Source organism: Pseudopodoces humilis, chromosome 2 (assembly GCF_049639895.1).
Source record: "Pseudopodoces humilis isolate 2021_Gansu_Grassland_sample_001 chromosome 2, ASM4963989v1, whole genome shotgun sequence".
NCBI lineage: Eukaryota > Metazoa > Chordata > Aves > Passeriformes > Paridae > Pseudopodoces > Pseudopodoces humilis.
The window spans coordinates 93,140,357-93,167,121 of NC_142201.1; the positions used below are offsets into that span (position 1 = coordinate 93,140,357).

At 43.7% G+C, this 26,765-nt stretch overlaps 2 protein-coding genes across 2 annotated transcripts in view; one reads left to right on the forward strand and one right to left on the reverse strand.

The window, feature by feature from the left end:
• Positions 1–3,195: 3,195 nt before the first annotated feature.
• ILDR1 (immunoglobulin like domain containing receptor 1) lies at positions 3,196–21,038 on the reverse strand. Its single transcript, XM_014253489.2, has 8 exons — positions 20,963–21,038; positions 17,897–18,067; positions 15,776–15,925; positions 15,042–15,161; positions 14,753–14,899; positions 10,339–10,470; positions 8,541–9,346; positions 3,196–7,395 (listed from the first exon to the last, which is right to left on the reverse strand). Exons 1-8 carry the CDS (start codon positions 21,015–21,017, stop codon positions 7,354–7,356), a joined length of 1,623 nt encoding a protein of 540 aa, XP_014108964.2. The 5' UTR covers positions 21,018–21,038; the 3' UTR covers positions 3,196–7,353.
• Positions 21,039–26,678: 5,640 nt separating this feature from the next.
• The window catches only part of CFAP44 (cilia and flagella associated protein 44), a 37,391-nt gene continuing 37,304 nt past the window's right edge, over positions 26,679–26,765 (forward strand). The window contains exon 1 of the mRNA XM_088051245.1: positions 26,679–26,762. Coding sequence (XP_087907371.1) covers positions 26,720–26,762 — 43 coding nt within the window. The 5' untranslated portion in view covers positions 26,679–26,719. The remainder of the gene's footprint in view (positions 26,763–26,765) is intronic.

A 26,765-nucleotide genomic window follows, 5' to 3' on the forward strand; every position in this document is an offset into this window, starting at 1 on the left:
GAAATAAAACATGGTGGTTAAACACCAGATTTTTGCCACAAACCTAGCCAATAAACAAAGACAAGAACAGAAAGATCATGGTGCATTTTCTCTGAAGAAGTGAGGAAAAGGCAGTATGAAAATAAAGGTATCCTTTTCTTTGTATAATCGCAAATATCCACAATAATAACTTTCAGAGCTCAAAGAAATATGGGCAGCTAAAGCTAGTTCTTTTATATGACAGCTAAAATCCCGCTTCAGCACATGAACAAACCAGTAAAAGTGCCAGAGGTCAGAATAAGTTTCCTACATGCTTAAGTACAACTGAAATATTCATACTGTGGGATTTCTTCATTTGATTTGTTTTGGTAAATTGCTCTAAAGAACATTGTGCTAGTTAGTACAACACATACGATAATCATCTTCGTGACCCAGTGATCTGAGTACTTTGTCTTGCTTTAGTTGAGGAAAGTCACAAGTAGATAACTAGGTTCCTTTGTCTTTTTCACTCTGGTATTAATGCAGCAGACTGTAGCCTCAGCAGAACAAGTTTCCAAAAGCGAGCGACTGCAAAATTTAGCTTCAGCTGATTTCCCTAATTTTTGTCTTTTAAAAAAGTCAGACTTGGAGAACTGAAAATTTCCTTGGTACTCTGAAAATACCACATTAAATAGAAACAAGCTTTCAAACATGCTGCACTAAAAAAAAGTGTTTAGAAACTAAAATTGATTTATGCTCCCAATTAGAGGGCTGCATCACTCAGAGCAATGTGAAGAAAACATTGAACATAGGAATGCAATGGAAAAATAGGCTGAAAGTCTATTTATATGTGAATGCTTTGCTAAATCCTGTACCAGGTGGTTACAAGTCAATGTTCCTTCTTATCCCACAGTAAGGAGATTTCCATCCATTTTTATTTCCTTCTGTTACAGATTACCTACCACCCAGTTCATTAGATGTTTGCACAGTTGCTCCTTTATTACCTTCCCTTGATTCTTAATCCCAGAGCCAGTTTCTCTCCATGTACACAAAAGGCAGAAATTTGCTTTGCAGGAGCACGGACAGGTGCTCTTACCTGCTTTAGAACCTGCAGTCTTTGTGGTGAAGGCACCTGGGAAAAGGTAATGTATCTCCCAACACTTGAATTCTGCAAGTCCCACCATGGGCTTGACCCTTCTATGAGTGTCTTACGGAGCATCCATCACTCAGCTTCAGAGCAGGTGACCCCAGGTACTGCCACCCTCCTCTATTTCCACACCATTCCTGGCCATGGAGCGTGAGAAGGGCTCACAATTTGGTTTGTAGTAGGAGATGGGGCAAACTAGAAGACTACCTCCACTCAGTTGTCTATGATCTAGGTACACCAGTCACAAAGTCCATGCCACCCAAACAGAGAGTTCAGCTCTTACCTGTCCTGCTTTCTCTCTTTCTCAGGCCCAAGCTGAGGTAGGTGCTCATCTGAGACCCCAGCATTTATGCAGAGCTAATATAGTGGTAGCAAGGGATCAAAGGTCCTGCTTTGTTTCCCCATGTGCTCTTTTGCAAGCACATCCAGCTCAGTGGGACAGACAAGAAGTGGTGGAGGACTCTGGACCTGTTATTGAGATTTGGTAATGGAGGGTCAGTCTGACCTGAGCCCAAGAGATGTGGAAGGCAGCTTCTGGGTCACTGAGACCCCTACTTTTCCAGGCAAACCATGTCATGGAGGCCCCTTTCATAAACTGACCGAACTCCACATTAATAATAGCTAGAGATGGACTAAATTTTGCTCCCACTCTTCCTGTGCTCTAATGCCACTGCTCTGACCATTGGCATTTACCTGCAGCTGTTACAGCAGTTTCCTCTCCATTTACAGCAAATGCATTAACCAAATGGTGCACAGAGGTGTGCACCCCTCTCCCACTTCTTTCCCCATGACCAACTGTTTTTGCACAGGATGACTAGATGAGAATACACCTGAGACAGCTGTCAAAACTTACCAGGAGGAACACCCAGCTACGGGATCCCCAGCCCAAGAAACACAGAGCCGTTAGAGCGGATCCAGACGGGCACAAAAAATGATCGTGGGGTTGGAACACTTCTCCCATGGGGAAAGGCTGAAAGAACTGGGGCTGTTCAGCCTAGAGAGAAGGCTCCAGGGACATCTTATTGCAGCTTTTCAATACTTAAAGGGTTCTTGTAAGAACACAAAGACTTGACCAAAGCTTGTATTGACAGGAGAAAGGGAAACAGGTTTAAATTGAAAGAGGGTAGATTTAGATTGGATGCAAGAAAGAATTCTTTACTGTGAGGGAAGTGAGACAGTGGAACAGGTTGTTCAGAGAAGTTTTGGACGCTGGAAGTATTCAAGGCCAGGTTGGATGCGGCTTTGAGCAACCTGGTGTAGTGGAAGGTATCCCTGCCTAAGGCAGGGGCAGGGTGGATGAGATGACCTTGTAAGGTCCCTTCCAATGCAAACCATTCTTAAGATTCTATGGTAACCTCTTCCGAGGCTCCCCAGTCCCAGTCAGAAAGTGGCTGCGCTGCTGCTGTAGGGAACGTTTTCTCATAGCTTGTGGTCCAAGCGGCCCTTGGGTCTCCAGTAGGTCCTGTCACCTGTTTTTGGCACATGCAGCCAGGGGTAGGAGACAGAAAGGCTGCAACACTGAACTACAAAGGGTGCCAGCTGGGGGAATGGGAGGACAGAAATTGGGCCTACTGTGTGAGACCCAACAGATTTCCATTCTCACGTCAACCACTTGTTTATTGGGTGACTCTTGCATGTGGCAAGTGTGAAAAGCTCAACCAGTACCTTCATTTATCAGCCAAACAAGATTTCTAGAGGACTTTTCCTCTCACAGTGCTCCAAGTGCTTTAGAACCAAACAGTAAGTGTTCTTGTTTTACAGACATGGCAGCCAAGCTACAATGAGTCACATCATTGAAGAGGGCTGACAGTGGTTTCCAAACATTCTTCCACTCTCTAGGTTTTTATCCAAATGATCTTTTTTCTCAGAAAAATAAAGAAAAATAAGTCTCCCAAAATAAGAAGAAAAAAAAATCCCACATACAAGCAAACCATTTTGCATTTTTGTCCAATAAAATAACAGCAGAAGATTCTTACTGATGTGTAAAAAAGTTAACTCAAGAAATAAGAACAGAGACTTTTCAGTTCTACTTCTGGTGCAAACACTAAAAAGCAATTTATGGTCTAGGAAGAATACACTAGAGCAACTGGTTAAAAGTTCTCTTATATTTCAATTACACATTAGACAGTCATTGAAGACAATCTACACATGTATTATCTTCTTTTACAGCTGGAATAACATTCAGAAGACCAGCACAAGGCACATCATAGGCATTAAACTTAGCAGAAACAGGAATGAACAGTCATTACTTGGAGGGGTTAATTTAAGATAACTTCAAGTGTCATTTCTTTCTTATGTCAGGTCAACAAATGGGAGGCTCTAAGATGATGTTTTAAACTGATGTGCTGCAGGAGGTAGTAACAGAAGGGACTTAGCTGCCCTGTGTGGCAATTCATACTGCTAGAGCTTTGCATTGCAGGTGTTACACAAGGCAAGTTCCCAGTCCTGAAGTCAGTCTAACTTTAGGCAGTGCTATCATGAATACAATCCCAGAGATAGCAGCTGGGCGTTTCAGCACTTTCTAGTGCCAAACAGGCACTTGCCAAGACCGCAGATCAATGATTGCACAGAAGCAGCCCTTGCTCCCCGTTCCTGGAATGGCATTCCAGAATGGCAGGGCGCTCTGCAAATAAGCAAGAAAGCCAGATATTGCAAGTACTTTCTTAATCAAAGAAAAAATCACACGATTCTTTATCTCTCTTATGCATCTCTGGTCTGAGGTAGAAAGCAGCTGACTGTAGCATGGGTGACCTTATCTGGCCCTGCATGGCATGGTCACTTACTCATTACATTATTTTAAATCAGGGTAACACTGGTGGCTATGAAAGCTCTTTATCTGCGACAAAAGATTCATTCTTTGGGGGTAAGGTATTTTTCTTGTTCTTCTGGCATGAACGGAAGAACAAAAATCTAGAATAGCAATATCTTCCATATGTGAAATATTCAACTTTTTCCATCACAAATGGGCTGAGATATGAAAATCAGCTCTTTGGAATGGCTAAAAAATTAAGCATGAATAAATTGCAATGTAAAAAGAATGGGGCTAGGATATTTCCTACTGTTATTTCTTTCAGTGTGCTGTATTGGAGCTGTTCACTCTCTCTCTTAAAAAGTCAAAGACCCTGTGATCTTACAGGAAAAGGGTCCACGTTGTATTGTACAATGCTGCCACAATGGGTTTCATTTATAGCCAATTAAAATCAGAAATAAGCATCTAAGGCAGAGCCCATTTCCTTCCCACTTTTCTTTCTGCTTGCAGTTGTAAAGCACAAAAAGATAGATTTCCTCTGTCATTATTTCACAGCCCACCAACTGGTGCTTTATGAACCACAGTGGTCCGCAGACCAGTAAGCCTGGTATAATTTCTGCTTCCCCGCTGGATCACCCAATCTGCTTCTGTCACAATTTAAGAAGTTACAGAATTAACACAGAGATACAATCAATTTTCCCTGAAGAGTTTTGTTTAACGTTTCTATAAACATGAACAAAGTCACTGAAGAGGAAATCGAATATGATATAGATAAAACCCTTCAGACTTCACAATTTGTGAATTGTGTTCAGAAATCTACAATTAGTCACCCTAGCTCAATTATGGGGACTACAGGACCAAAGAAAGATGGAGGGCTCCTTCACAGGATGGATATAAAAAAGCACCACTTCTGCTGTTGGTGTGCTCATACTCCAGCAGCTCCAATACCTACTCCTGTTACAGAGTCATCTTGCAGTGAGTGGCTTCTTGCTCTTGGGAAAACTTGCTGGATACGTGTTGGCTTGTACACATTTGAATGTGAAGGAAAGTGAACTCCTTCCATGCAACTATCTTGGAATCTCACTGTGTGTCTCAAATAGTCTCTACTCTTTGATGGAGAAAGAGGCAGCCCTTTCCTGAAGCCTGGACATTTGGGCTAGGACAGGAAAAAGTTGTCTTGCATAATGTATGAACCTATTGGAGGCACAACGAAGAGTCAAATTCCAAGTTACCAATTCAGCTTCCAAGGGTAGAATCTGCAGGGCCCTGGAAATCTGCTAAAAGTCAGCAGAAGGTAAATATCTAATAACATGTAAACTGGTTGCTAGTTTTGGAAGAAGCAGCCCCATATAATTTTCTGTCATTGCAGTCATCATAAATGCCTCTTAACTAATAAAAATAATCCATCATACAAAAAGGTGGTTCATAAAATCTTAAGCATGTTACAAAATTAGAAAAAAATGATCCACAGACAGTGGCTGATAGATACAAGAGCGATCCTAGCTTTGCAAGTTCTGCAAACACAATTCCCTGTATTTCAAACGTGACTCATGGGTCAATTCACACTGTTCAGTCTGGGCCTAATGCAGACAAGCACAATGCTAATTACAGCCCTCCTTTCTTGAATTAAAACATTGGAGTCAGTCTTTTAGCTCTTTTTTTTTTTAATTTTTGTGATAGCCATCAACAGTAAGAAAGAGACCCTCTGTCTTCAAAAAGTAGGCCTCCAGTGCTGAAACAAAGTCAACCAGAGAAGGTCCTTGGTCCTCCTACTTTATCTCCATAGGCAGGAATTAGAAATAAGCATGTTCAGCCAAGAAACTGTAGGAAGATGAGCACTCTGACTAGCCCTCATTTGACCAGCAACTACACTGGAAGCTAGAACCACTTGTTCAAAGTGTGATGTTTCCCATCATTGTCAAAAGAAAAAAAAAAAAAGAAAAAAAAGGTGGAGAAAGTGAAAGTCTCTCCACGTTTTCCAGGGAAAAGCATAAGCACATCAGTAATTAGGACATTAAAAACCAAACAGTAGCAAGTGTAACAGTAGCAAGTAGCAAGCCATGTGGGACAGGCTAGGAAATAAGATAGGCAAGACAGTCATTGGTACTGGCCAATCTCCAGTGCCTCTGGGTTACAAAAAAATTCACAAGATTCTCCAAAAGCTCCTCACCAACCAGAGTCTCTTACATCCAAGAAGCGCCTCTGGCAAGACAGCTTCCCGTGGAAGCAGCCAGCATCCACAGAACTCCTCTTTCTCCAGCACATTTTAAATTAAAACAGTGGATTAATCTCATCAAGCAGAAATGACAAGTTCTCCTTCACAACTGGTCTCAAAGCATGGAGAAATTCTGTATTGTAGTGTCAGGGTGGGAACTGAGGAAATCCTACAATCCAGCTCCAGATCAGATGCACCACACATGCAGGGTTGGTCAGGGTAAAGATCAAGTAAAAATGGTGACTATAAGACTTCCCTAGAGCCCTTTATCCCATCCCATGTATATGATACATGGCATGGAGAGGAAAGGGAGAATATAAAATATATGGAAAAAAGTACATGGCTTAGGCAAGATATATTCACCAAAACCATGCTTACTTGAGCTGAAGGAAATTCTGCTCCATGGTATAAAGAAGAGTAGTCATACTTTGCTCAGTCCTTGTAGGGAAGGACAAACCTTGATAAATTTAAGTTTACAAATAAATTCAATTCTGGATGAAAGGCTAGAACAAGTATCTTTTAAGGCACTAAGGTCTAGGCTCAAAGAAGAACAGGTTCTTTCAGTCAGTAAAGAGCAGATAAGCTGGCAATTTGCAGACATGCCAGTGAGACATCATTAAGGCACTCAACATTCTTCCAACACTGTGATCCTCCTGTTTGGGAGAGAGGCTTAGTGGGGACAAAAGGACACAACTGTCCCAGCTATGCTGAGCAGCCAGGCAGAAGCAACAAACATTACACATTCTGAGGTACAACAAAGGGCCTTAGAAAGATGTTGTGCCTCCCTCCACAAAGCTCCCAGGGCACTGGATCAGATGACCTCCAGAGGCCGCTTCCAATATAAATTTTTCTACTGTCTTGTGATTTTACAACTCTGTGAACATTGGAACCTTCCTCCGGTAACTGGTGTGCAAAGTACCAGCATTCTACAGGCTGGGCTCCCTGCAGTGCCACGACACTTAACAGAGAGAACTGGTATCTCTCTTTAAAGATTGGGAATACACTGTTTAGTGAACAAATCTGCTGTTTCTACTAAAATGTTTTCAACAAACCTCAGCCCATTAGAACTTAGCCCAACCTAAATTTCCAAATCACAGCAATAAAAATAGGTTATGTATGGCTTTCATGGCACTAGACAAATATTCTTCAGAGTTGTAAGCCTAAGGGGAAGCTGCTTCATCTGTTTTATTGCTGTTTGTCTGTTCAATCAAAAGCAGCCATCCCAACCTAAACAGAAAAACTAGGAGGAGTCCAGTGGGAATCTTAGTTCTTCCAGTATTGACATCAAATGACTATGCTTCTTCCACTGTAGGAACTTCCTCTGTCCTGCAAGAGAAAATAAAAGATTCAGGAATGAGGAATGATGAATGAAAATCCTATGTCTTCCTACCTGCTCTGAGCACCACAACAAAAATCATTCATACATGTACACATTCCATCTGGAACCAGAATTACACTTCCACAACACAGAAGGGAAAATGGTAACGTGCAACATGCAGCCCCTCAAAATACTCCCACCTTGTAAAATTCTGCATATGTGTGATAAGGGACACTTAACATTTTTTGATTTAAAAGAATCTCCATTTTTTCAGGGGGAATACACTGTCTAATTTGGAGATTAGCAATTGGATATGAAGCTTTTCAGACTTAGGTTGCTACCTGAAGTCTAATCCCAGCGTGAACTGACAAGAAGAGCTGTGAACAGTAGCTGTTCACTGCCCACATAATGTATGTTCAGCTCTCAGGAGTCCCAACAAGGGAGTCAGCCTCTTCTACCTGGCCTGGAGAATGTCACATTTTTCATCCATGCCACCCATGACCTTAAAGCCGATTTCATGTAGCTTTAGCCATCGTACCTGGATGTTTTCCCATATGTGCCATCTTAAAAATATTATGCACTTTTTAAAAGAAATCAGAAATAAACCAACACCTGCAGAACAGCTGGTTACAGAGGGATGGATGCTGCTGCCAAGTCTGGAAGTGCTTTCTCCCCAGTCAGTACCAGAACATCTATTTTAACACCAATATATACACAGAATCCCAAAAGCCTCCGGATGTGGACAAGAATATAACATGTCACCCTGTAGGGGACATAACTGATTTCAGAATCACTGAATCACAGCATCATTTGGGTTGGAAGGGACCTTAAAGATCACTTGGTTCCAACTCCCCCACCCTGGACAGGGACACCTGCCACTAAACCAGATTGCTCAGGGCCCCACCCAACTTGGCATTGAACACTTCCAGGGATTTGACTTTTTACTTTGCCCCTGAACACACTACCTCCAGGCAATGCCTGTCAGAAGGCAGGTACTCAGCAGCCTCTTCATAACCATGCTGTGCAGAGCACGCCTTCCTCCTTGGCCTCTTTTTGAAAGACAACAGACTACAGAAGGTAGAAAACACTCCCTCTCAATCCCTGAACCCCACCTTTTCCCTTAGATGGGAAATCACAAAGACAGCTGACTCACCGAGCGGGTCCCTGCACTGCTTTTGTGCTTCTTGTCCTGAGCTGGGATGATTTCTAAGGAGCGGTAACTGGGGGGTTTCTCTTCTGGCCACTCCCGGGACCTGCGGTTCCTCCGCCTGCGGTTTGACACCGGGACACGGACCTGCTCCTCTGAGGAGCTCCACGAGCCCCTGCGAGAAGATGGGGGGGAGTAGCTGTGTCGCCTCTGGCCAGAGTAATTGCTCCTCCCAGCATGGTGCTCATATTCTCGCCTTCCCCCGGGCTCCTGCCTCCCACCACGATGGTGGCTGGAGCGCTCCTTGGTCTCCTCTGGATAGAAACTGCTGCTGCTCTTGCCCCTCTCAGCCTGGCGTGGGGGTGACACATCCCGTCTGGAGTGCTGGGGCCTGCCATTGTAGCCACCTGTCCTCTGCCTCTGAGGATGATCCTCTCTCTGTCTGTCCCAAGGCTCCTGACTGTAGCTGGAATGAGAATCCCCACTGGAAGGCAAGGGCCACCTCCGGTTTTCCCTTCTGTCCTCTGCTGCGGAGTCCCAGGGCCTGGGGGTGCGGGCAGCTCTGTGTGGCCGTGAGGAGCTGCTGCTGCCATGGATGGAGGAGATGTGGTCGGTAAGAGGAGGTGGCAGGATGTCGGAGCCCAGCGAGGACAGCAAGCTGGGCTGCACAGCCTGCCGCTGGTGGGGAGGCGCCCGTGGCTGGGACACATTCAGGTTTTGGATTTCAGACTCCAGATAGTCCAGAACACCGCTCTTATGGGAAAGCTGGGCTTGTGGCTGCACCAGTGCAAGACTGTTCTGTAGAGATACATCTAAGGATAAAAGCACAGGAGAACACAGAAAGTCAAGAGAAAACACTGAAGGCCCTTCTGCACTCATGATCCTGGCTGAGTTGCTTCTCTTCTCTTGCTCCACCTCACTGCAAGAGCTGTCTCAGGCACCACAACCAGACCAAATGAGGTATGGTGCAAAGAGTAGTAACTAAGAAGCTGTAGCATGATCTAACATGTTTTAGGCAGTACAGGGGTAAGCTTCCAGCATACCTGGAAATATAGTCTGTGTATTTAAAGGAACACTTTTTCCTACAGCACTGATATCATATTTTATTTAAAGATAATCAGAGAAAGACCATAATGTTTCCTTTCGCATTTCATTGAACCAGAAGAAATACTGCAAAAGAAAATGAAAATAAAAAAAAAGAAATTTTTATATGTATGCACACATACACACACACACACATCTATGTACAGATATAAACAACAAATGGAGAAGAAAATTCTTCCTGGTTCATTAAAGAGTCCTTCATTTTTTGCTGCACGCAGGCTAGATCTGTTGCACAGAAGGCAGTTTGCCCTTAATCATTTGAAGACTAGACATTTGATAAGAACTCAAACAAACTGCACCTCACTTGTCATGTCAGTTTTGGCTATAAGGAGTTGACCGTGACCAGCACAGCAGAACAAAGAGACAGTACCCTCCTCTGCCACACAAAGCAAGATAAGCTGGGTATATTTACCCTGCAGTCCCTGGGGTGTAGCACAGATACACCTTAGTTAGTGTTAAACTGCTTCACCCAGCACTGAGCCCAGCAAGACAATTAGGATACCAGGCTGTTTTTATGCACCAAGACAAGTTTTTGGTGAGCTGCAGGTATGTCAGAGCTGTTCTTCTAGATTTGCAGTCATGCTAGGAACATCCTTCTCTCCTTTCTGGTAGAGAGGCTAAAGCCTCAATGCTGAACTTCCTTAAGAAGTTACCTGTTTCTCATCTTGACTTCCCTCTGAAATGATGCCCATGGTCTCACCTTGTTGCAGCAGAGGGTTCAGCTGGTAAGAGGAAAGTTTTGAGTTCCTGTCACCAGCTCCGTAGAACATGTTGGGTGATAACCAAGGTGCAAGTGCCTGAGCCCGCTTCATGAACTGGTGCCGTTCCAGTACTGTAAAAGAAAAAGCAAGCTTACAGCACCTGTCCAGAGGGCACAATTTGCAGATCACATACCATTTTGCTTCACAGGCTGTAGCCTTTGGATACAGGAAGCTCAAAAAATTAAAATCTCTCTTCACCCTATAACAAAGGTAAATCAGAGCACAGGAAATTCCAATGCAAAGTTGTACATCTTCAAAAAAGTACCTAAAACAGAAGAAAAGCTTTACTGCCTAGCATTCTGATTCCAGTCCCAACAACTGGGAACAAATTACACTATGATTAAGTATGCAGCACATAACTAAGTTAAGACTTCTACTTGCCCTGTCTTTATGAGTAGAGCTGCAGAAAGGTGAGAAATAATGTTTCATACATCAAGACATGCGACAATTTTCTCTCTCTCAAAGTTCTTTCACCTCATCACTGGTCCTTTTCTCTTCTGGCTTCGATTTCCCACTAAATGAGACCTTTCCTTGCAACCATTATATGGGTTCCGTCCAGATCATATTTTCCACTCTACACTCCATTATTTTTTCTCTGTTTCACAAAGAGGGCACTCAGAGGTGCACTGTTCAGCTTTTCCCTTTCTAGTCTTTTGACCACTCTTCTTGTCACTCCATAATTTATCTCAGAATGACGGCTAAAATTAAATCCCCTTAGACAGTGTGGTCAAAGTGGTGAACAAACTAAATTTCCTGTTCTCAACAGCAATTTCCAGTGTGAAACAGTGGAAATTTCTCTCTTTCACAGGGTTTCCACCACTGCTAACTCCAGACCCCTATTAGTGGGGTCAGACTCCAATTTCACTTCCTTTTTTTCAGCATTTCTATCTCATCCCCTCAACACAGACAAGCTCACTTGTCTTCAATCCATAGCTCATTGCTGCCTCATTTGGGGAAATACCTAAAACATCTTACAGAAACTTAACTTTGTCTACCACAAACAATCAAAACTTAAGTTTAGAAGCAAGTAAATTCTGCAGGTCCCTGACCTGACAAAACCTGGTTTGTCTGTTATTACTAGCTGAAGCTTTTCAGCAACAGTGCCTTTAAAAATTTCTCTTTTATGGCTTTCCTTGAGTTTCAGAAGTCACAGACTTTTACTGCAGCCTCCTGTCTGGTCAGGCATGAACAAAACATTACAGTTCAAGAAACAGATAGGAATATAATTGCCTTTGAGACTTTCACCCCTCTGATCAATCTGGCTGAAGCTGGCTGATGAAATTAAAAGCTATTGGAGGGAAAGAGACAAGGGATAGACAGACAAGTTGACTGCATAAGATTTGCTTCTTTAAGAAACCAGGCTACAGCTAAGCTCCAATTAATTCTGTCCCCTGGGTTCACTGCAGTAGGCAGCATTTAGACTGCATGCCCTGTGGGACTGAGCTCTCCACTTTAGATAGCACTCCAGTTACTAAACATGTCCTCCTTCAGCTGTTTCACTGGATTTATCCAGAGCACCACTTGCAGCAAAAGAGGGACTGACCATGCCTCTTAACACATCCTTCCTTTTCTCCACACTTCGTGAAGCTCCACTTGATTCTTCACTGCAAACTCCCTTCCCCTCCCCAGTCTGGTTTCAACCAGAGGGAACTACAAAGCTGGAAACTTCAGGGGTTTTAATCCTAATAATCTCAGTATCCTCAAAGCTGCGTGGTCTGAGGTAGCAGCTGCCAAGAACTTTATGTCAAACTTGATTCCTTTTTTTTTTTTTTTTTCCCCCAAGGGATATCCTTTCAGTTTACATTTCAAATTTAGAGAATGAGAGAACAGGAATACAAAGAAAAGGAATAAACAGAAGGGGAAGGCCTTATTTCTCCTTCTCCCATTCCTCCAGTTATTACCTTGAGAATGTCCTAGAGCTTGCTGAGTGCATGTCCTAGGGGTTTTGACCTTGGTCTTTGCCTGAGGAGTAAGAGGTCCAGCACCTGTGGGCACACCTGCTTGGCATCCTCTTAAGGTAGGAAGGCTGTCACTAGGACCACAGTCATCCTGTCCCTGTCATCTTCTGATCTCTCCCTACAGCTTAACAAATCCAGAATTAGCCTTGGTCTTCCTTCATTACCATCAGCCCTTCTTCCTTCCCCAGATACTCTGCCTTCCAATTTGAATCCAATATATACTCTGATTTCCCATCTGTCAAACAGAAGTTAGAGATCTTTTTAAAGTGAACATATTTATCTGAGGAAGGTCAGATTCACCCTAATTCCAAAACTCCTACCCCATTTTGCCAGAAAGTTGTGTTGCTCCCTCCAGTTATTCTCTGCTGGAAAAATCTGTTCTTCACCTTTGACAGACTTCAACAGCTGCTGGGCCAATTATAAAAATAAAATATTTTGCAACTTAGTGAGACCCAGGTGCAAGTATATCCTATTTTTCCTTGATTCATTACTGGAAGAAGTCCACAGCAGAAAAGGAACAAATAGGAACAGTAGGAGGTCATATGTATATTTACTCCATTGGGCTTTTTTCAGAGCTTTCCACGGGGAATGTAATTGGCTTGCTCCTGGGGCATGTCTAATATTTCTGTACATCAATCCTGAATTACTCAAACATTGCACTCCTTTTATTGCTCGCTTCAAACCCATGCTCGTTAACGGTGTGATTCACAGCACCAGGGATTATCCTGCCTCACTGGCTCCTGTGATTGTTCAGCAGATCCACGCTGTCCTCTAGTGGCCGACGATGGGGAAGGAAGCACCCACACTCGCCCTGTGATCTACACAGGTGAGGATTTCTGCCTTCTCTTCAGCTGTGTGGAATGTTATTCCTCAGCACTGTTTCAAAGATGTCCCCTGAATCTATCTTCCTGTGTTTTGCAAGGCCTCCAGTTCATTTCTTGGAGTGCCAATAGGATAAGTCAGAGGGAGGTTGTCGTAAAGAGAAGGTGTATTAGTGGAGAGGAACAGGCACATGGATCCCTTACAAAACAGATAAAGAGGGCAGGCATCTTGGATGGAAATTACAGACACAGAATCCAGCATCCAGTCAAGGAGGCTGGACTTGTCTGTACCTTCTCTCATGAACATGGAGAGGTTTAGAGAACCCTACAAGAATCCCTCCTCTTTAACAGGAGGCAGGAAATAACAGCAGCAGTCTGGGGTGAGCTATAATCTGCAGCACAGAAAAACAGAAAGGAGCTCACACAAACTCTGAACCTCTTTTTTGCTGAGAACTAGGAATTCTGGAGGTGTAAGTCTCTCATCTCCATCACCTCTCTCCCCCTTCACAGAAACTGATTTTTCTGCCAGATTTCCACAGCCTCCTCAACACTACACATTTTACATGACAACCTGTAAAGCCTCCAATGTTTAGTTTTGGGTTTAGCAATAAAAGGGATGTTCTGTTCACTCTTTGCAAGGGCTAAGCAAATTCAACTTAAATCTAAAACTCTCACAGCTTACTAACACCCAAGCTAATAACTAAATAGCTGCTTTGAAAGTAAAGGTAAATCTGAAACACAGCTCCTTCTTCATAAATCCTCTCCTTGTAGCACCTGGGGAAGAACCTGGTGATTTCAATGATAAATAAACTTATTTGTTGTATTTTGTTATTGTCAGACTGTGTAAGGTTCAGGGGGACTAGTCTAGTTGTTGCTAACCAAGGTTCAGTTACAGGAATGCAGAGGTTATATGAAATTAACAGCCAAAACTCAAACATTAGCCTTATTAAAAGAACAGGATCTGTAGAAATTTTATTACTGATAAAAGCAAATGCAACAAAGTTTCTTTTTACCCTCAAAACTTCAGAATGCACTTGCAAGGCTGACCAGCAGAGAGACCATCTTTCTCCACTTTCACTTTCTTCCCCAAAGAAAACCAAACAAAACCTTTTCCTAGTAGAAGGAGCAGCTCTGAAGAAAAGGTGCAGATAAAAAAAATCCAATTTTTATGAATTTCTTCTCAGAGCAACATACTAGTTTGGAGACTAGTACCAAGGCATTTGCTTGCCTTTCTCACACACACAGGCATATGAACCACAAGACAGGAAACAAAGTCCTGAGCTACTCAGACAAGGGAACTGATTGTGCCCTGGATGGTGTGAGAGAAGCTGGTAACAAGGTATGAGTGAGGAGAAACTTGACAGCTGGACACAGAGGAGCAAGATAGATTCCATGTATCCAAAATCCCCCCTCTAATTTCAGATTAGCTGGTCATGGAGGTCACACTGGCCAAAGAAATGTCTCAGTTTATATGGATGCTGAACAAAAGAGAGAAAGTGGAGCTCAGCAAGCTCCCAGACAAACTTCTGTCTTGACAGAAGCCAAAAATGGATGCACATTTGCTCAAACCTCACCTTTCTGATTACAGCAGCACCGTGTTGGACAGCAGCCACACTGGATGTGGCAGCAGCAATACTGGGGGCAGCACTGGCACCAGCATATCCCAATCAGCAGAAGGAGGAGAAGGCCACCGAGAATGATGAGGAGTACTGTGAGCCAGTCTGTGGGGAAAAAGGAGAGAGAAAAAGGATTGATCCTAATATATCTGGCCATGGTAGCTTACTGAGCACCTCTCCACTGCTGGAGATGTCTTGGGGTGAAGAACAGGAGGAGATATCTTGGCAACAAAGCACAGGCACTTACGGAGAACAATCAGCTTAACTTCTTTGTCTGCATCACCTGAGGTATCTCCTGGTGCTTCCACAGCGCAGTAGTACATGCCGTGGTCCCACCACATGACCTCACTGATGACAAGATCTGCTCCTATGGGAGAGGGACTGAGAGGTCAGTGGGATATTTGCAGCTGACAGACACCACGTTCAGGCTCCATCTGAAAAGAGCTCTCTGCCTGCAGGAGACACAGAGTACTGCATCTCCCCTCTTCCCAAGCATAGCTATCACCTTCAAACAATCTCACTGGAGTACGCTGACAACTCCTACAAAGAGCATTCACTACCAGTCCATGTTTTCTGTGTTGCTGGAAGCCAACCCTACTGGTTTTGGAACACAGATCACTATCCCTCTTAGGTCAGCAATCCCAATGGCTCTTCTGGCAGGAGCAGTATCTATTGCTCCACGGACAGCAGGGAGCATATAACACACCTGGACAATTATGTAATACTTGGAAGAATGTACTGTTTTCTAGCTTCTGAGCTCCTCAGCTCAGTTATGCTCTTCAGCAAAATGCTCTGGCATCCTCAGCTCGGCCTTAGGTTGTAGTGCCTCCAACACCCTCAGGCCAGCTGGGGACACTGCTCTTATTCCATTACCATGTGCAGTATATAAGCTACAGATTACATTAACCATGCTCTCTTCACTTAGCAGACCCAGATATTGGATAGTTCCTGAGTTCACTGCCTGCCTGGGAGGTCACTCACGGTTCTGAATGGTGATCTTTCGCTGCTGGTAGTCGATGCCCAGCACAGGGTCCTTCTGCCCAAATTTCTGGATGACAATGCGCACCTTCCGCTGGCTGTCATTGCAGTCGTTAGAGGGGTCCTGGCCAAGGGCTAAACCAGCCTGGTATGCTACAAACACATATCATCAGAGATGTCAGAAGTTATTTCAAAAGACCAGTTTCTATCGTCTTGTGAGCAGCAGAGAAATTCTTGAGTACATTGTGTGCAATTGTTTTGGTTTAGTAATACAAACCATGACTTCAAACCAGTAAGTTGCTTTGGAGTACTCAAAAGCAAACAGAGGTAGAGCCACAGGAATGGCAGAGATTTTGAGAATGCATGAGCTGCAGAGGAGATGCCTTTCCATACTCATGACTGAAGTAGAAAGAAGCTAATGATAGTAGACTGGAAGGCAGCTCCTAGTATGAAGCTGAAAGAAAAGTCATAAAACACCCAGGAGTACTAGAACTAAAACAAAAGGGTGTTTATCTACCAAACAAAATCTCCAGACATATGTGAACTGCTCTATGGATTGTATCCCTTTCCCTCCTGTATCCTATTACATGTTGTGGAGCTCATAAAGACAGAAAATAATCCATCATTTGATTCCAGCTAAGGATTAAATGTAAAGACACAAGAGAATTACTGGAGGACTAGAGGCAATTTCTGTACAATACTTTTTTGACAGACTCACATCATAAACCAACATCGACTTTCCAAGTATTTAGCTGAGGTTTGGGGAAATGGCTGATTCAGTCAGCATATTCTGTGAAGAGCTCACAGTGAAGAGAGATGAGGACAAAGCTTGTCAAAGGCTCTTTCACTGCCATACCTAAAATGGAGCATGAAGTCCCTTTTGGGGACTATTAGCTTGAGCCTGGGCTAAAATCACTCACATTTTGCTGGGATCAGCTGAGCCAGGGACCCACCTGCTTGGGGACCAGGCTGTAGAGAACTTGGTAGCATGCCTACCCAACCCATCCAGACTGCACAAAAGAGAGTTTGGCCACCAAGTCCCCACTGTGAGCTTAGTTCTAAGTGTACACTTATGCTATGGCTGGCTACCTAAATATTCTGCAGGGTTTACAAAAAACAGAACAGAGCAGAATAGTTCATCTGGCAGGGACACACAAAGGTTACCAAGTCCAACTGTCCAATCATTTCATGATTATCTAAAATGTAAAGCAGTACACTACTGATGTAGTACTGAGCCATTCCTACACAACCTATCACTGGATACCAGGCAGAGGAAATCAGCACCTCTCTTTTCACTTCCCCTTCTCAAGAAGCTGTAGAGAGCAATGATGTCACCCCTCAGTCTCCTTTTTCCTGAACTAGACAAGCCCAATGTTCTTAGCTGCTCCTCACAGAATGTGTCTTCCAGGCCTTCTATCAATCAGCATTGTTGCCCTCCTCTGGATGCATTCAAGTACCTCAATATCCTTAAATCCTGGGACCCAGAACCACATACAGTACTCCAAGTGGGGCCACACCAACACTAAATGTAGAGGAATAATAACCTTTCTGGACCAAGTGGTTATCCTGGGATGCAGTTTATGTACCATATTGAACACCCCTGAATTAAGGCTGCCCGCAACAGAATGTCAGCACATGAAATGCTCCTGCTCCCACCACTACTAAACATTATTTAGAAGCCTTCATGCCCTTCAAAAAGCATGTGTTTCTTCTATTTCCTAAAATCAGTAACACCTGGTCACAGGTATCCAGCTCCAAGCACAGGTCTCCCATTGAATCCTTAAGCCCACTTGTTGCAGGGCCCTTGCTTTCAAACATGCTGAAGCCTAAGATGGGGCTGCCAAGATTGGCTTGTGTCAACCACAGCTGAACTGCCCTGTATTCTGAGTTGATGACAAGGAGGACAAAATAGCTGCTTTGGATGGGATTTCTACAATCTCATAAGGCCTTGACATTTCAAAGGAAATCACAGACATGACCTGCATTTCCTTGGAGTTCAAGGAAATGTCACCACCTGGTTTTTGCATAGGAAGGGGTCAAAAGCCTGTACTACCCCAGTGAATCTACTTTCCCCTTTCTTCCCACTTGAAGGGGGATTCCTTGGAAGACAAGCCTGACACTTACAGGCTGAGTAGTAGTCAAAGATGGGGTCCTTGCAGAAGGATTTGAAGCGCCAGGTCACCACCACGTCCTGCAGCTGTGCTGAGGTGCTATAGTCACACTTGAGGATGACAGTCGCAAATAAGGTGGTGTAACGCTCAACATCCTGCACTGTCACCAGGAGGGAGAGGCAGCCTGCAAACAAGAACACAGGAAGCCGTCAGCCCACAGACTCCCCAGGCCTCCTATCACACCATCTGCACCACACCAATGGCCCAAGTACATCTCCTTTGGCCCCGTCCAGGACCTGCACCTACAGACCTCCCAGCCCCTCTGGTGAAGTTATCCAGGGTTACAAATCCTGGTTAGAACATGACCACATCTTTCCCTGACACAAGAAAGCTTCATTGGCTCACCTTAATTATTTTCTCCAAAGCATGAGTAACCATTATGAAACGCATCACTCTGTGCTCTCCTTCTGCATGGGGAAAATTGTCCCAGAAGCACATGGGACAGGACACCCTCAGCTTTTAATCCTAATCAGAAAAGTTTTGCAGGGCCATGTGTTTGTATAAACACCAAATGAATTTTATCAAGGTCTTGCTCAGACACTCATCAGAATGTTATCTAGTGGTGACCAGGATTAAGACAATACAACTCTCAGGTTGTAGCACTGTAGTTAATTGTTTATCACCACTTCAGAACAGCACACATCAATTACTACCTTTTATCCTTTTAAATGAAGCTATCATTATGTATTTGTTATATACTCATCATAACAACCTCCACAGCACTTTCCATCCAAGTAGCTGCACACACTCAGGGAGGTTTTACAAAGTTTCCCATAAGCTATACCATAGTTCAGCTATACTCCAGAAACATATTTATCTTATTTAAACCTTGATAGTACAGTAAGTTGTGCTTGTCGTTAACAATAGCAAAGTTATCACCAGTTGCCTTTGATAAGGGAATACAAACAGTGAAGGGCAAGTGTGGGATGCCCTCTTTGGAATATATGCCAGAGAACCAGGCAGGGATTGCAGCACTGTACTAGTTGCTTCTTAACTGCGGAGCATGGCAGCAGAAAAGTCAGGAAGAAAAGTGGGATGCTTGAAGGTACCAACTGTACAGGTCTCCATGAACCAACACTCGATTTTTATCATATATTCAAAGATTTTCCCTCTAGTCCATGTTTTCAGGATGAGAGCAAGAGAACAAGTTGCTACTACTATGTAGTAACATCTGGACCACAACTGCAAACATCATTCTTTGTCAAGCATCATTCAGTGTCCTCTTAGGCTGCCACCTCAACACTACATTCCAGGCAAATACAAGCTCACACAGTTTCCACACTGGAGAAGATGCTGCAGAGGTGCATGCTGCCTCAACAAGTCATTCTGCAGTAGGGTATTGTCAATGTAGTACTTGCTCAGCTTCTGGTTAGAAATGGCACTCCTTGTCAGCCAACTGAATTCACAGGCAGAGCAAACTCATTTGCCTTAAGAATACCACACAAACAGAGAGGGCCAGGGAAACCCCTGAACCCAAGGCTTTTCTGAAAAATAAGATATACGCACATGCACTTAAACACAAAAAAAACTAGCAGCTGTGCAAGCCTCTAGATAAAACAAGTTTATTACAATGCTGTAGCATGGCAAGGTCCAGACCACTGACAGGTAGTTACAGCTGCTCTTATTTAAAAGCACTGTAGTTCAACACATCTTGTTTCAGCTTTCATTGTGAAATAGCTGACTCTAGGGCCTTATTGCAGAAAATCACAAGAAACCAATTCAAACTCTCAAGATCAGCAAAACCTTGATCTCAGTGTCAATTAAATGAGACCCCATATGAATTATGAGTTGTCAAAGCTCATGGGAACAGAATGTTTTCCATGGATTTCCTACAACAGCATCTCTCTGACAAGAATAAAACATCCAAAATCACTGTGTGCTTTTTACTAACAAAACCCACATCTCTTTATGGAAGGGATGCTTACTCACTCTGTTCTTCAAAACAGCCAGAGTTGAAGGGGAAGTTCCTTATTTTCTAAAGAGGTTGAAAACCTACTGTTCCTCCCAGCAAAGAGTAAGATGTTGCTGCATGTCCAGTGTTTCCCATTAACTTCCAAGAAAACTGAAAAGTTGTGAAATTAGGGCTGGACTGCATTACTCCACTGCAGGACACTATCTTTCTTATCTTGATTGGAAAGAACAAATATGGACACCACCAATCTACTAAGTTTTGGCTACATCTATGGCTTCGAAGTGAAGACACGAACCTCTGGACCCCGTGTAGCCAAGTTTTGGCTAGAGCATCTTCCAGGAACACAGCTGTCAAGCAAGACAATAAACAAGCATAGCCTCCATTCTTTTTTGCTTCCTTCACTGGTTCTCCGTGAAAAACCGAACTTCAGTATTTAAAGCCAGATTATCAGCCAAGACCCAGGCATCCAAGAAGCGAAATGATCGCTTTACTTCCAAGAGAAGGTTAGAAGTCAAGCAGCCTGCAAAGCCTGGCAGAGAGAACTCTGCTGGCTGAAGGCTGCCCGTGGGCAGGGAGGCGAGCTCCTGCCCCCCACTCGAGCAGGTGCTCAGCAGGTGCAGCAGCACTGCAGCTACCCCAGAAATCCTCAACAGGTTGTGGCTGCTGAGCCCGCAGCAAAAGCTGGGGTGGGCGCTTGCGAGAGGCCAAGGGGGATCCCCCCGTGTCCGTGCCCAGCGGCCGGGTCCCAGCCGAGCTGGCAGCATGCGACCGATACTGGAGGCTGCCAGGAAGCAGGAGGCCACTTCCTCCTGGGAGAGAGGTCAGCCGCACCTTCGGGGAGCGAAACTCGTCTCCGCACGGCTTCGTACCGAGCTCGGGAGAGCCCCGCGGGCGGGAAAGGGCACCGGGGGGGAACAGCTCCCGCCCGGACCGGGCCGCCCTTTCCCCTCACCGCGGGGCCGCCGCCGCTCTCCAACCCCGCGGCACCTTAACCGAGGGCGAAACCCGAGGGTGCCTCCCAAGTCCCGGCCCCTGCGCCGCGGGGCTGTCCCGGGGCAGGGCGGGCCGGGGGCCCGGAGGGGGCCGTAAGCCCCGGGCCGCACTCACCGGCCGGCAGCCAGGCCAGCAGCAGCGCCCACCGGCAGCGCCCGCGCGGGGCCATGGCGCCCTCTCCTCCTCCTCCTCCTCCTCCTCCTCCTCCTCCTCCGCCCGGGGACGTCGCGCCCACTGTCCCTCCCCTTCCGTGGCACCTGTCCCTGGGCCGGGCGCTGCCGCCGGCTGCAGTCCCCTCCCTCTGTACCTGCACCCTCCGCCCGAACGCCAGACAAAATACCAGCCGGCAGCTTCAAGAACTGCTTTATATACACATGCACATACACATACACATACACATACACATACGCATACGCATACGCATACGCATACGCATACACATACACATACGCATACACATACACATATACACACACACACACATATATTTTTATATATATATGTAAAAAGAAAAAATATATATCTCAAAACATGTATTTATTATATCAATATATTATATATATGTATGTATGTATGTATGTATGTATCTATGTCCTGAGCACACAGGTGCATGGGAAGTTACCCGAGCTGCGCCGCCCGGGGCAGCGCGCCCCAAGCGAAGGGCGCACGGGAGCGCACGACAAAGACTGCGGGCGGGAAGAACGTCTGGGGAATTCACGGAATCACAGAATCGGTTCGGTTGGAAAAGATCTCCGAGACCATCCAGTCCAGCCTGTGACCGAACACCGCTGTGTCAATTGGACCAGGGCACTGAGTGCCTCGTCCAGTCTTAAACACCTCCGGGGACCGTGACCCCATCACCTTCCTGGGCAGCCCACTCCAATATCTAATCATCTCTTCTGTGAAGAAATTCTTCTTGATGTCCAACCTAAACCTCCTCTGGCGCAGCTCAAGACTGTCTCCTCCAGACCCGTCACTAATTTAATTTTCCCGCTGAGGTCTGAAAGGACCTCAACCGTGGCCAAAGCAGAAGTTACTTTAAAGAAAAAACCCGAACAACCCAAAGTAAAACAACCAGCAGCCCCCGCAATTGGCCCGGTAGCGCCGCGGACCCGCCTGCTGGCTCCGCTCCCGGGGCGCTTGCGGTTGCCTGGAGACCGGAGCTCGGCGGCGGAGCGGGCCCAGGTACCGGGGCTGAGGGGAGGCCGCGGCCGCTCCGGGCCCAGGTACCGGGGCTGAGGGGAGGCCGCGGCCGCTCCGGGGACAGCCGCCCCCGGCGGGCCCGCTGGTGCTGTGAGTTGTTCCCGGTAGCCCCTCTCCTCACGCCTCCCGGGGCCTCTCTGTGCCCGCACCCTTCCCATGGCCCCGCTGGGGCTTCCTCTCCCCTGCTCGCCCTGCGGAGCGCCAGGTGTCCCTCGCCTGCCCTCTGCTATCCCCTCTACACAGGAATGAAATGTCCTACAGCAGGGATACACTGTCCCGTACTGCATCTGAAATGTGGGACCTTTTGGGTTTTCTTTGCCATGTGTGAGGCAGTTAACTTTATTGCCTGTTGCATTTGTGGTACTACTCTCATACTCATTTTTATGATTTTTCTTTATGCTGTAAGTTAATAAGTAACTGGTGATGTCACCTGCCCTTATTTCTGTGTAGTAAAAGCCTGGTAACCTTTATTCACAGGGCAGGCTTTAATAGACTTAAAACTTTTGCTTGCATGTTGTAGAGCTAGGATATGTGGATCATACAGAGGGCTACTTTAGGTGTAAGACTGTAAATTAGAGTTAGATTTATTTCTCCTAATGAAATAGGAAAATACTTTGCATTTGTGCAACATAGTAATAATGAGAAGATCAATAGCAGGGCTCTGCTCTACTCTTTTCTCTCTCTGATGAGGGAGAAGAGAGACAATGGGGCTATGATAGAGATAATGTGTCTAGATCCTGCTTTGTAGCTTTATCCTTGCTGTCTCTGTCTCTGACTAGTAAATAATTTATATACTGAACTGCTGTGAGAATTGCTCTCTTCTATTATTCTCCTTGCTCTCAAGTCTTCTAGCTGTTATAAGAGCAGCCATATTCTCTAGTATTTCTTTTTTCTTCCTTGGGATCTTGGGTTGATTGCCTAAACTGACTTTTATTACTAATTTTCTAGTGCTGATGGATAGTGATATACACACAGCACTGCTTTCTATGCCTGATTGACACTCTGCTATTTTTCTTTCTGTATATAAACACTATAAGACTTCATTTTTTTAATGAAAGTGAGTTTTGCAAGACTCTCCTCTTTGCCCGTTTTGCACTCATCAGTGGCCCAGTAAATTGTTGATGTACTTTGATGTGGTCTGAAGGCAGAAAGGAGTGCTGAGAGAGATGTTCAATGGTCTGCTGTTTTTCAAACACAAATGAAAGATTCAGAAAAAAATGCTGAGGAGACCATATTTGAAAGTCAGCTAAAGAAACAGGTCTTGGCAGATGGGAAGAAACCTGAGACATCCAAAGCAGAGCTAGACTTGAGGAAGATGCTGAAGAGATGATAAGTATGGAGTTCCTCATGGCAGACACCTCTCACAATACCCGAATGCTGCACCTGTGTTTTAGACGAGTGCTACCCCCAGGTCAGAAAGAGCAGAGAGTGCAGCGTGGAAGGCTCGCAGTGCAGTGCTAAGAGGAGTCAGGATTGGAAATCCTGGGACAAACTGAGTTCCTTCATGTGGAATGAAAACAATTGAAGGAATAGCACAATCTCTTCTGAAAGAAAGGCCAAATGTCTTTCTTTTCTTTCTTTCTTTCTTTCCTGAATTCCACCAGTGTGTAAAGCTTTTCTACAAAAAAAATTAACACATTTTGGAATGAGCCAAAAAAATAAAATCCTGCAGAAGTAGCACGATATAGACATAATTTTTAATCTCTTGCTTACTGCTGGTACTTTTAGCATTGCAGTTTTATTCTGTGGTAACAGTTCCCTAATTCTACATAAACTGAATTAGCGGTCAGAACCGATGAGCACTCTTGTGTGGATGTAAAATCTGATAGGTGATGTCATTTAAACACATTTAAACAGTTAATGGTGGGGCAGAAACAGCTTAAAATAACTGTTAGATATGTTCTGTTTTCTAAAGTAAAACTGTAGGCTGCATTTTGATCATTATTTGATTTCATGTATTTTATGCAGTTGAAGTGTCAGTCACAGGGTTTATGAAGGCAAGAACTGCATTTATGAGGCTTACACATTTAAACCTCTTTTTTTCTGGAAAGAAGAAAAGTGTAGGATGACAAAATAGAAAGTGGTGTCATCTCACTGAATTTGTTTATATGTTAGCAAATAAACACCCATTTGATTTAATTATGCTGTATTTTGAATAAATGAGACAGTTGTCTGACATGAGAAATCACTTAATGTCCAAATTTACTGAGAATTTTTGAGAGACCTCCATATGTAAAGATTTTGTGTGGCAACAAAATTGACAAAAAAAATTTTAGTTCTGACATAACTGAAGTAATATACCTGAATGAACACATTTCTCCATTCTGTGGCTTTTGAGAACATAGCTAAGAAAAAGGCAATTTGAAAGAAAATGGGACTTTGCTGAAATTCCCAGCTTGTAGCACTGTCCACTGAAATAAGGATAACCTGAATTCAGTCCTGACTTGGAATGAGTTCCTGAGTTCATGGAAATAATGGAACTGATGTGGATCTGGTACAATATTTCAAGTCAGTGTCTTGATTTATTAGGACTAGGAGGAAAATATATTGCCCTGGCCAGGCAGTGGCAGAAAAATGATGACTGCTAACTTGTTTTTTACTTGCTAGACTTGTCACACAAATTCTACTTATCACTCTCTCAGTTTTCAGTATCAAAAGGTTTAAATCTTTCTGATTTAGGAAATCTGTTGCAAAAAGACCTACCAACTCTCCCCAGGAAAATAAAATCAGCATTCAGAGAGATACATGCCTTTGTCATGGTGAGCAGGCGCAAGAGTTTTCTGGATTAGCCAATTCATGAAACCCAGAATCTTCAGCCAAAGTAGACGTGCTACCCCCTTGAGCCTCTTCTGAGTCCTTAAATTCAAAATTTGCTTTGGCACAGTGCTTGAATGCCATCACAAAAGTGTGCGCAGTGGACATTACAGTGTCTTTCTTTAACTAGAACCCAGATATCAGCACAAGCAGAAATGTTCATATCCTCTTTCAGCCTAAAGCATTTTCCAGATAGGAATTAATTTATAATGAAAACTATGATAGTTTTAATTTTTAGAAGATAAATGATTGTTAATTAGTTACAATAATTTGAAATCTTATAGCTCTTTTCTCTGTGGATATCAAAACACTTCGCTAAGATGGGTAAGTATTATTATCTAATTTTTCACAGGAGATAACCGAGACAGCCAGAGGTGAAATGGCTGATACAAATTGTACACGTCATTAGTGGGTTTGGAATTAGAATTCAGGTCTCTGAACACTCCACTATCTATTTATGCAAATAGTCTATAACTATTTCTTCAACTTCAGTGATATCAGTTGTGTTACCCCATTAAAAACTCATGAACTTCATTTAAATATATCGAGATCTATTGCAATTGTTTTATTTTCATTTGTTTTCTCAATGTAAAACTTTCTGCTTGTCTATTTTCAAGTTTTTCTCAGCACTCCTAAGGGATAAAAGCTCATTTGGAATTCATACATAAAATTATGCAGGAAAATCAGATTCTGGCAGATTCTCAGAACTTTTGGATGAAGATTGGCTATATAACAACAAGAATGACGTCTGAAATATTTTTTTGTCCTCCTCGTCCTTCTTGTGGATGGCATTACATTAGGACACTTTGCGTTTCCTGAAATATCAGAAAATTCTGAAATTCCTCAAAATATTTTTTCCAAATGGATTCTGATCCAAAGCTGGAAACAGGAAATGCATTTTTAGGGACTTCTTTGTGGTATCAAAGTCATGATCACAAATGGAGATTTTCTGGGATCCTGCCCATATTTCTTATTCTGAGTATTCATGTTTCTTTATATACAACTGAATTTTCTGATTTAAGATAGTTTTTTTTAATGCTGTAGTATTGGTACAGAGTTGCTCCAATGTGCAGTTTAAGGTGTTTCATTTGGAAATGGAGAACACATATGAAATCAAAGGCAAAACAAAATATAAAGAAAGAGCAATGCTTATGCTTTTTTCCTTCTTTTTGTGACTTTTGTAAAAATGGTCAATGTGTTTGGTTTTCATATTACAAATTTATATGACAAACTTTCCACTTCAGAGGACAATAGTAACAAATGAAAATTTTAGCACCCTGAAAAAATGGTCTGAAAGATGAAAATCATGTGAGGAAGGGGTGCTATTAAGCTATTTATTTTTTTTTTAATTGTGTTAACTTTTAAAATTTGTTTTCCATTATCATAGTGTTTTGAAGAAAGTCCTTTTCTCTTAAAGATTCATCTCTCTTGCTTTTCATTTTAAGATATTAGGTGAGCTTAGCATGTCTGTCTCTGGATATTTTTGTCAAGTCCAACACAAGGTGAAGGAATAGCCTTCTTGTCTCAAAAGCAGATCTTATATCCCAGAATATTAACGAGAAACTCAACACATTTAAATCATGTCAGCTCCCACCATTACACAGTATTTAGATTAAAGTCTTGCTGTACCAATTCATTCAGAGCCTGGAGTCCTAAAGCCAATTAATTCACTCTACAAAGTAGGACATATCTTTAGATTATCCATATTTGTGTACAGGCAGAAGACAAATAGCATCTTTGGGGATCCCAAAGCATTTGAGAGGAAACGAAAATGGTCAAAATGGCAAATAAAGGCAACAATACTAAAGGTTTGTCTTTACCACTGCCAGGGAGTGCGGACATCCATCTTTTCCAATGGAAGAGGAACCAGAAGAAGATGCAGAGTCAGATTCCAGTGGTG

Bases quoted from the DNA above. Each gene is read 5' to 3' on its own strand.
- ILDR1 (XM_014253489.2), bottom strand. From the start codon at position 21,017: ATGGCCCCGCGCGGGCGCTGCCGGTGGGCGCTGCTGCTGGCCTGGCTG. The intron at 15,926-17,896 runs GTAAGTGTCAGG...ATGTGTTTGTAG, and splicing joins CTTTGACTACTACTCAGCCT to CATACCAGGCTGGTTTAGCC. The intron at 14,900-15,041 runs GTAAGTGCCTGT...TTTTCCCCACAG, and splicing joins AGTTAAGCTGATTGTTCTCC to ACTGGCTCACAGTACTCCTC.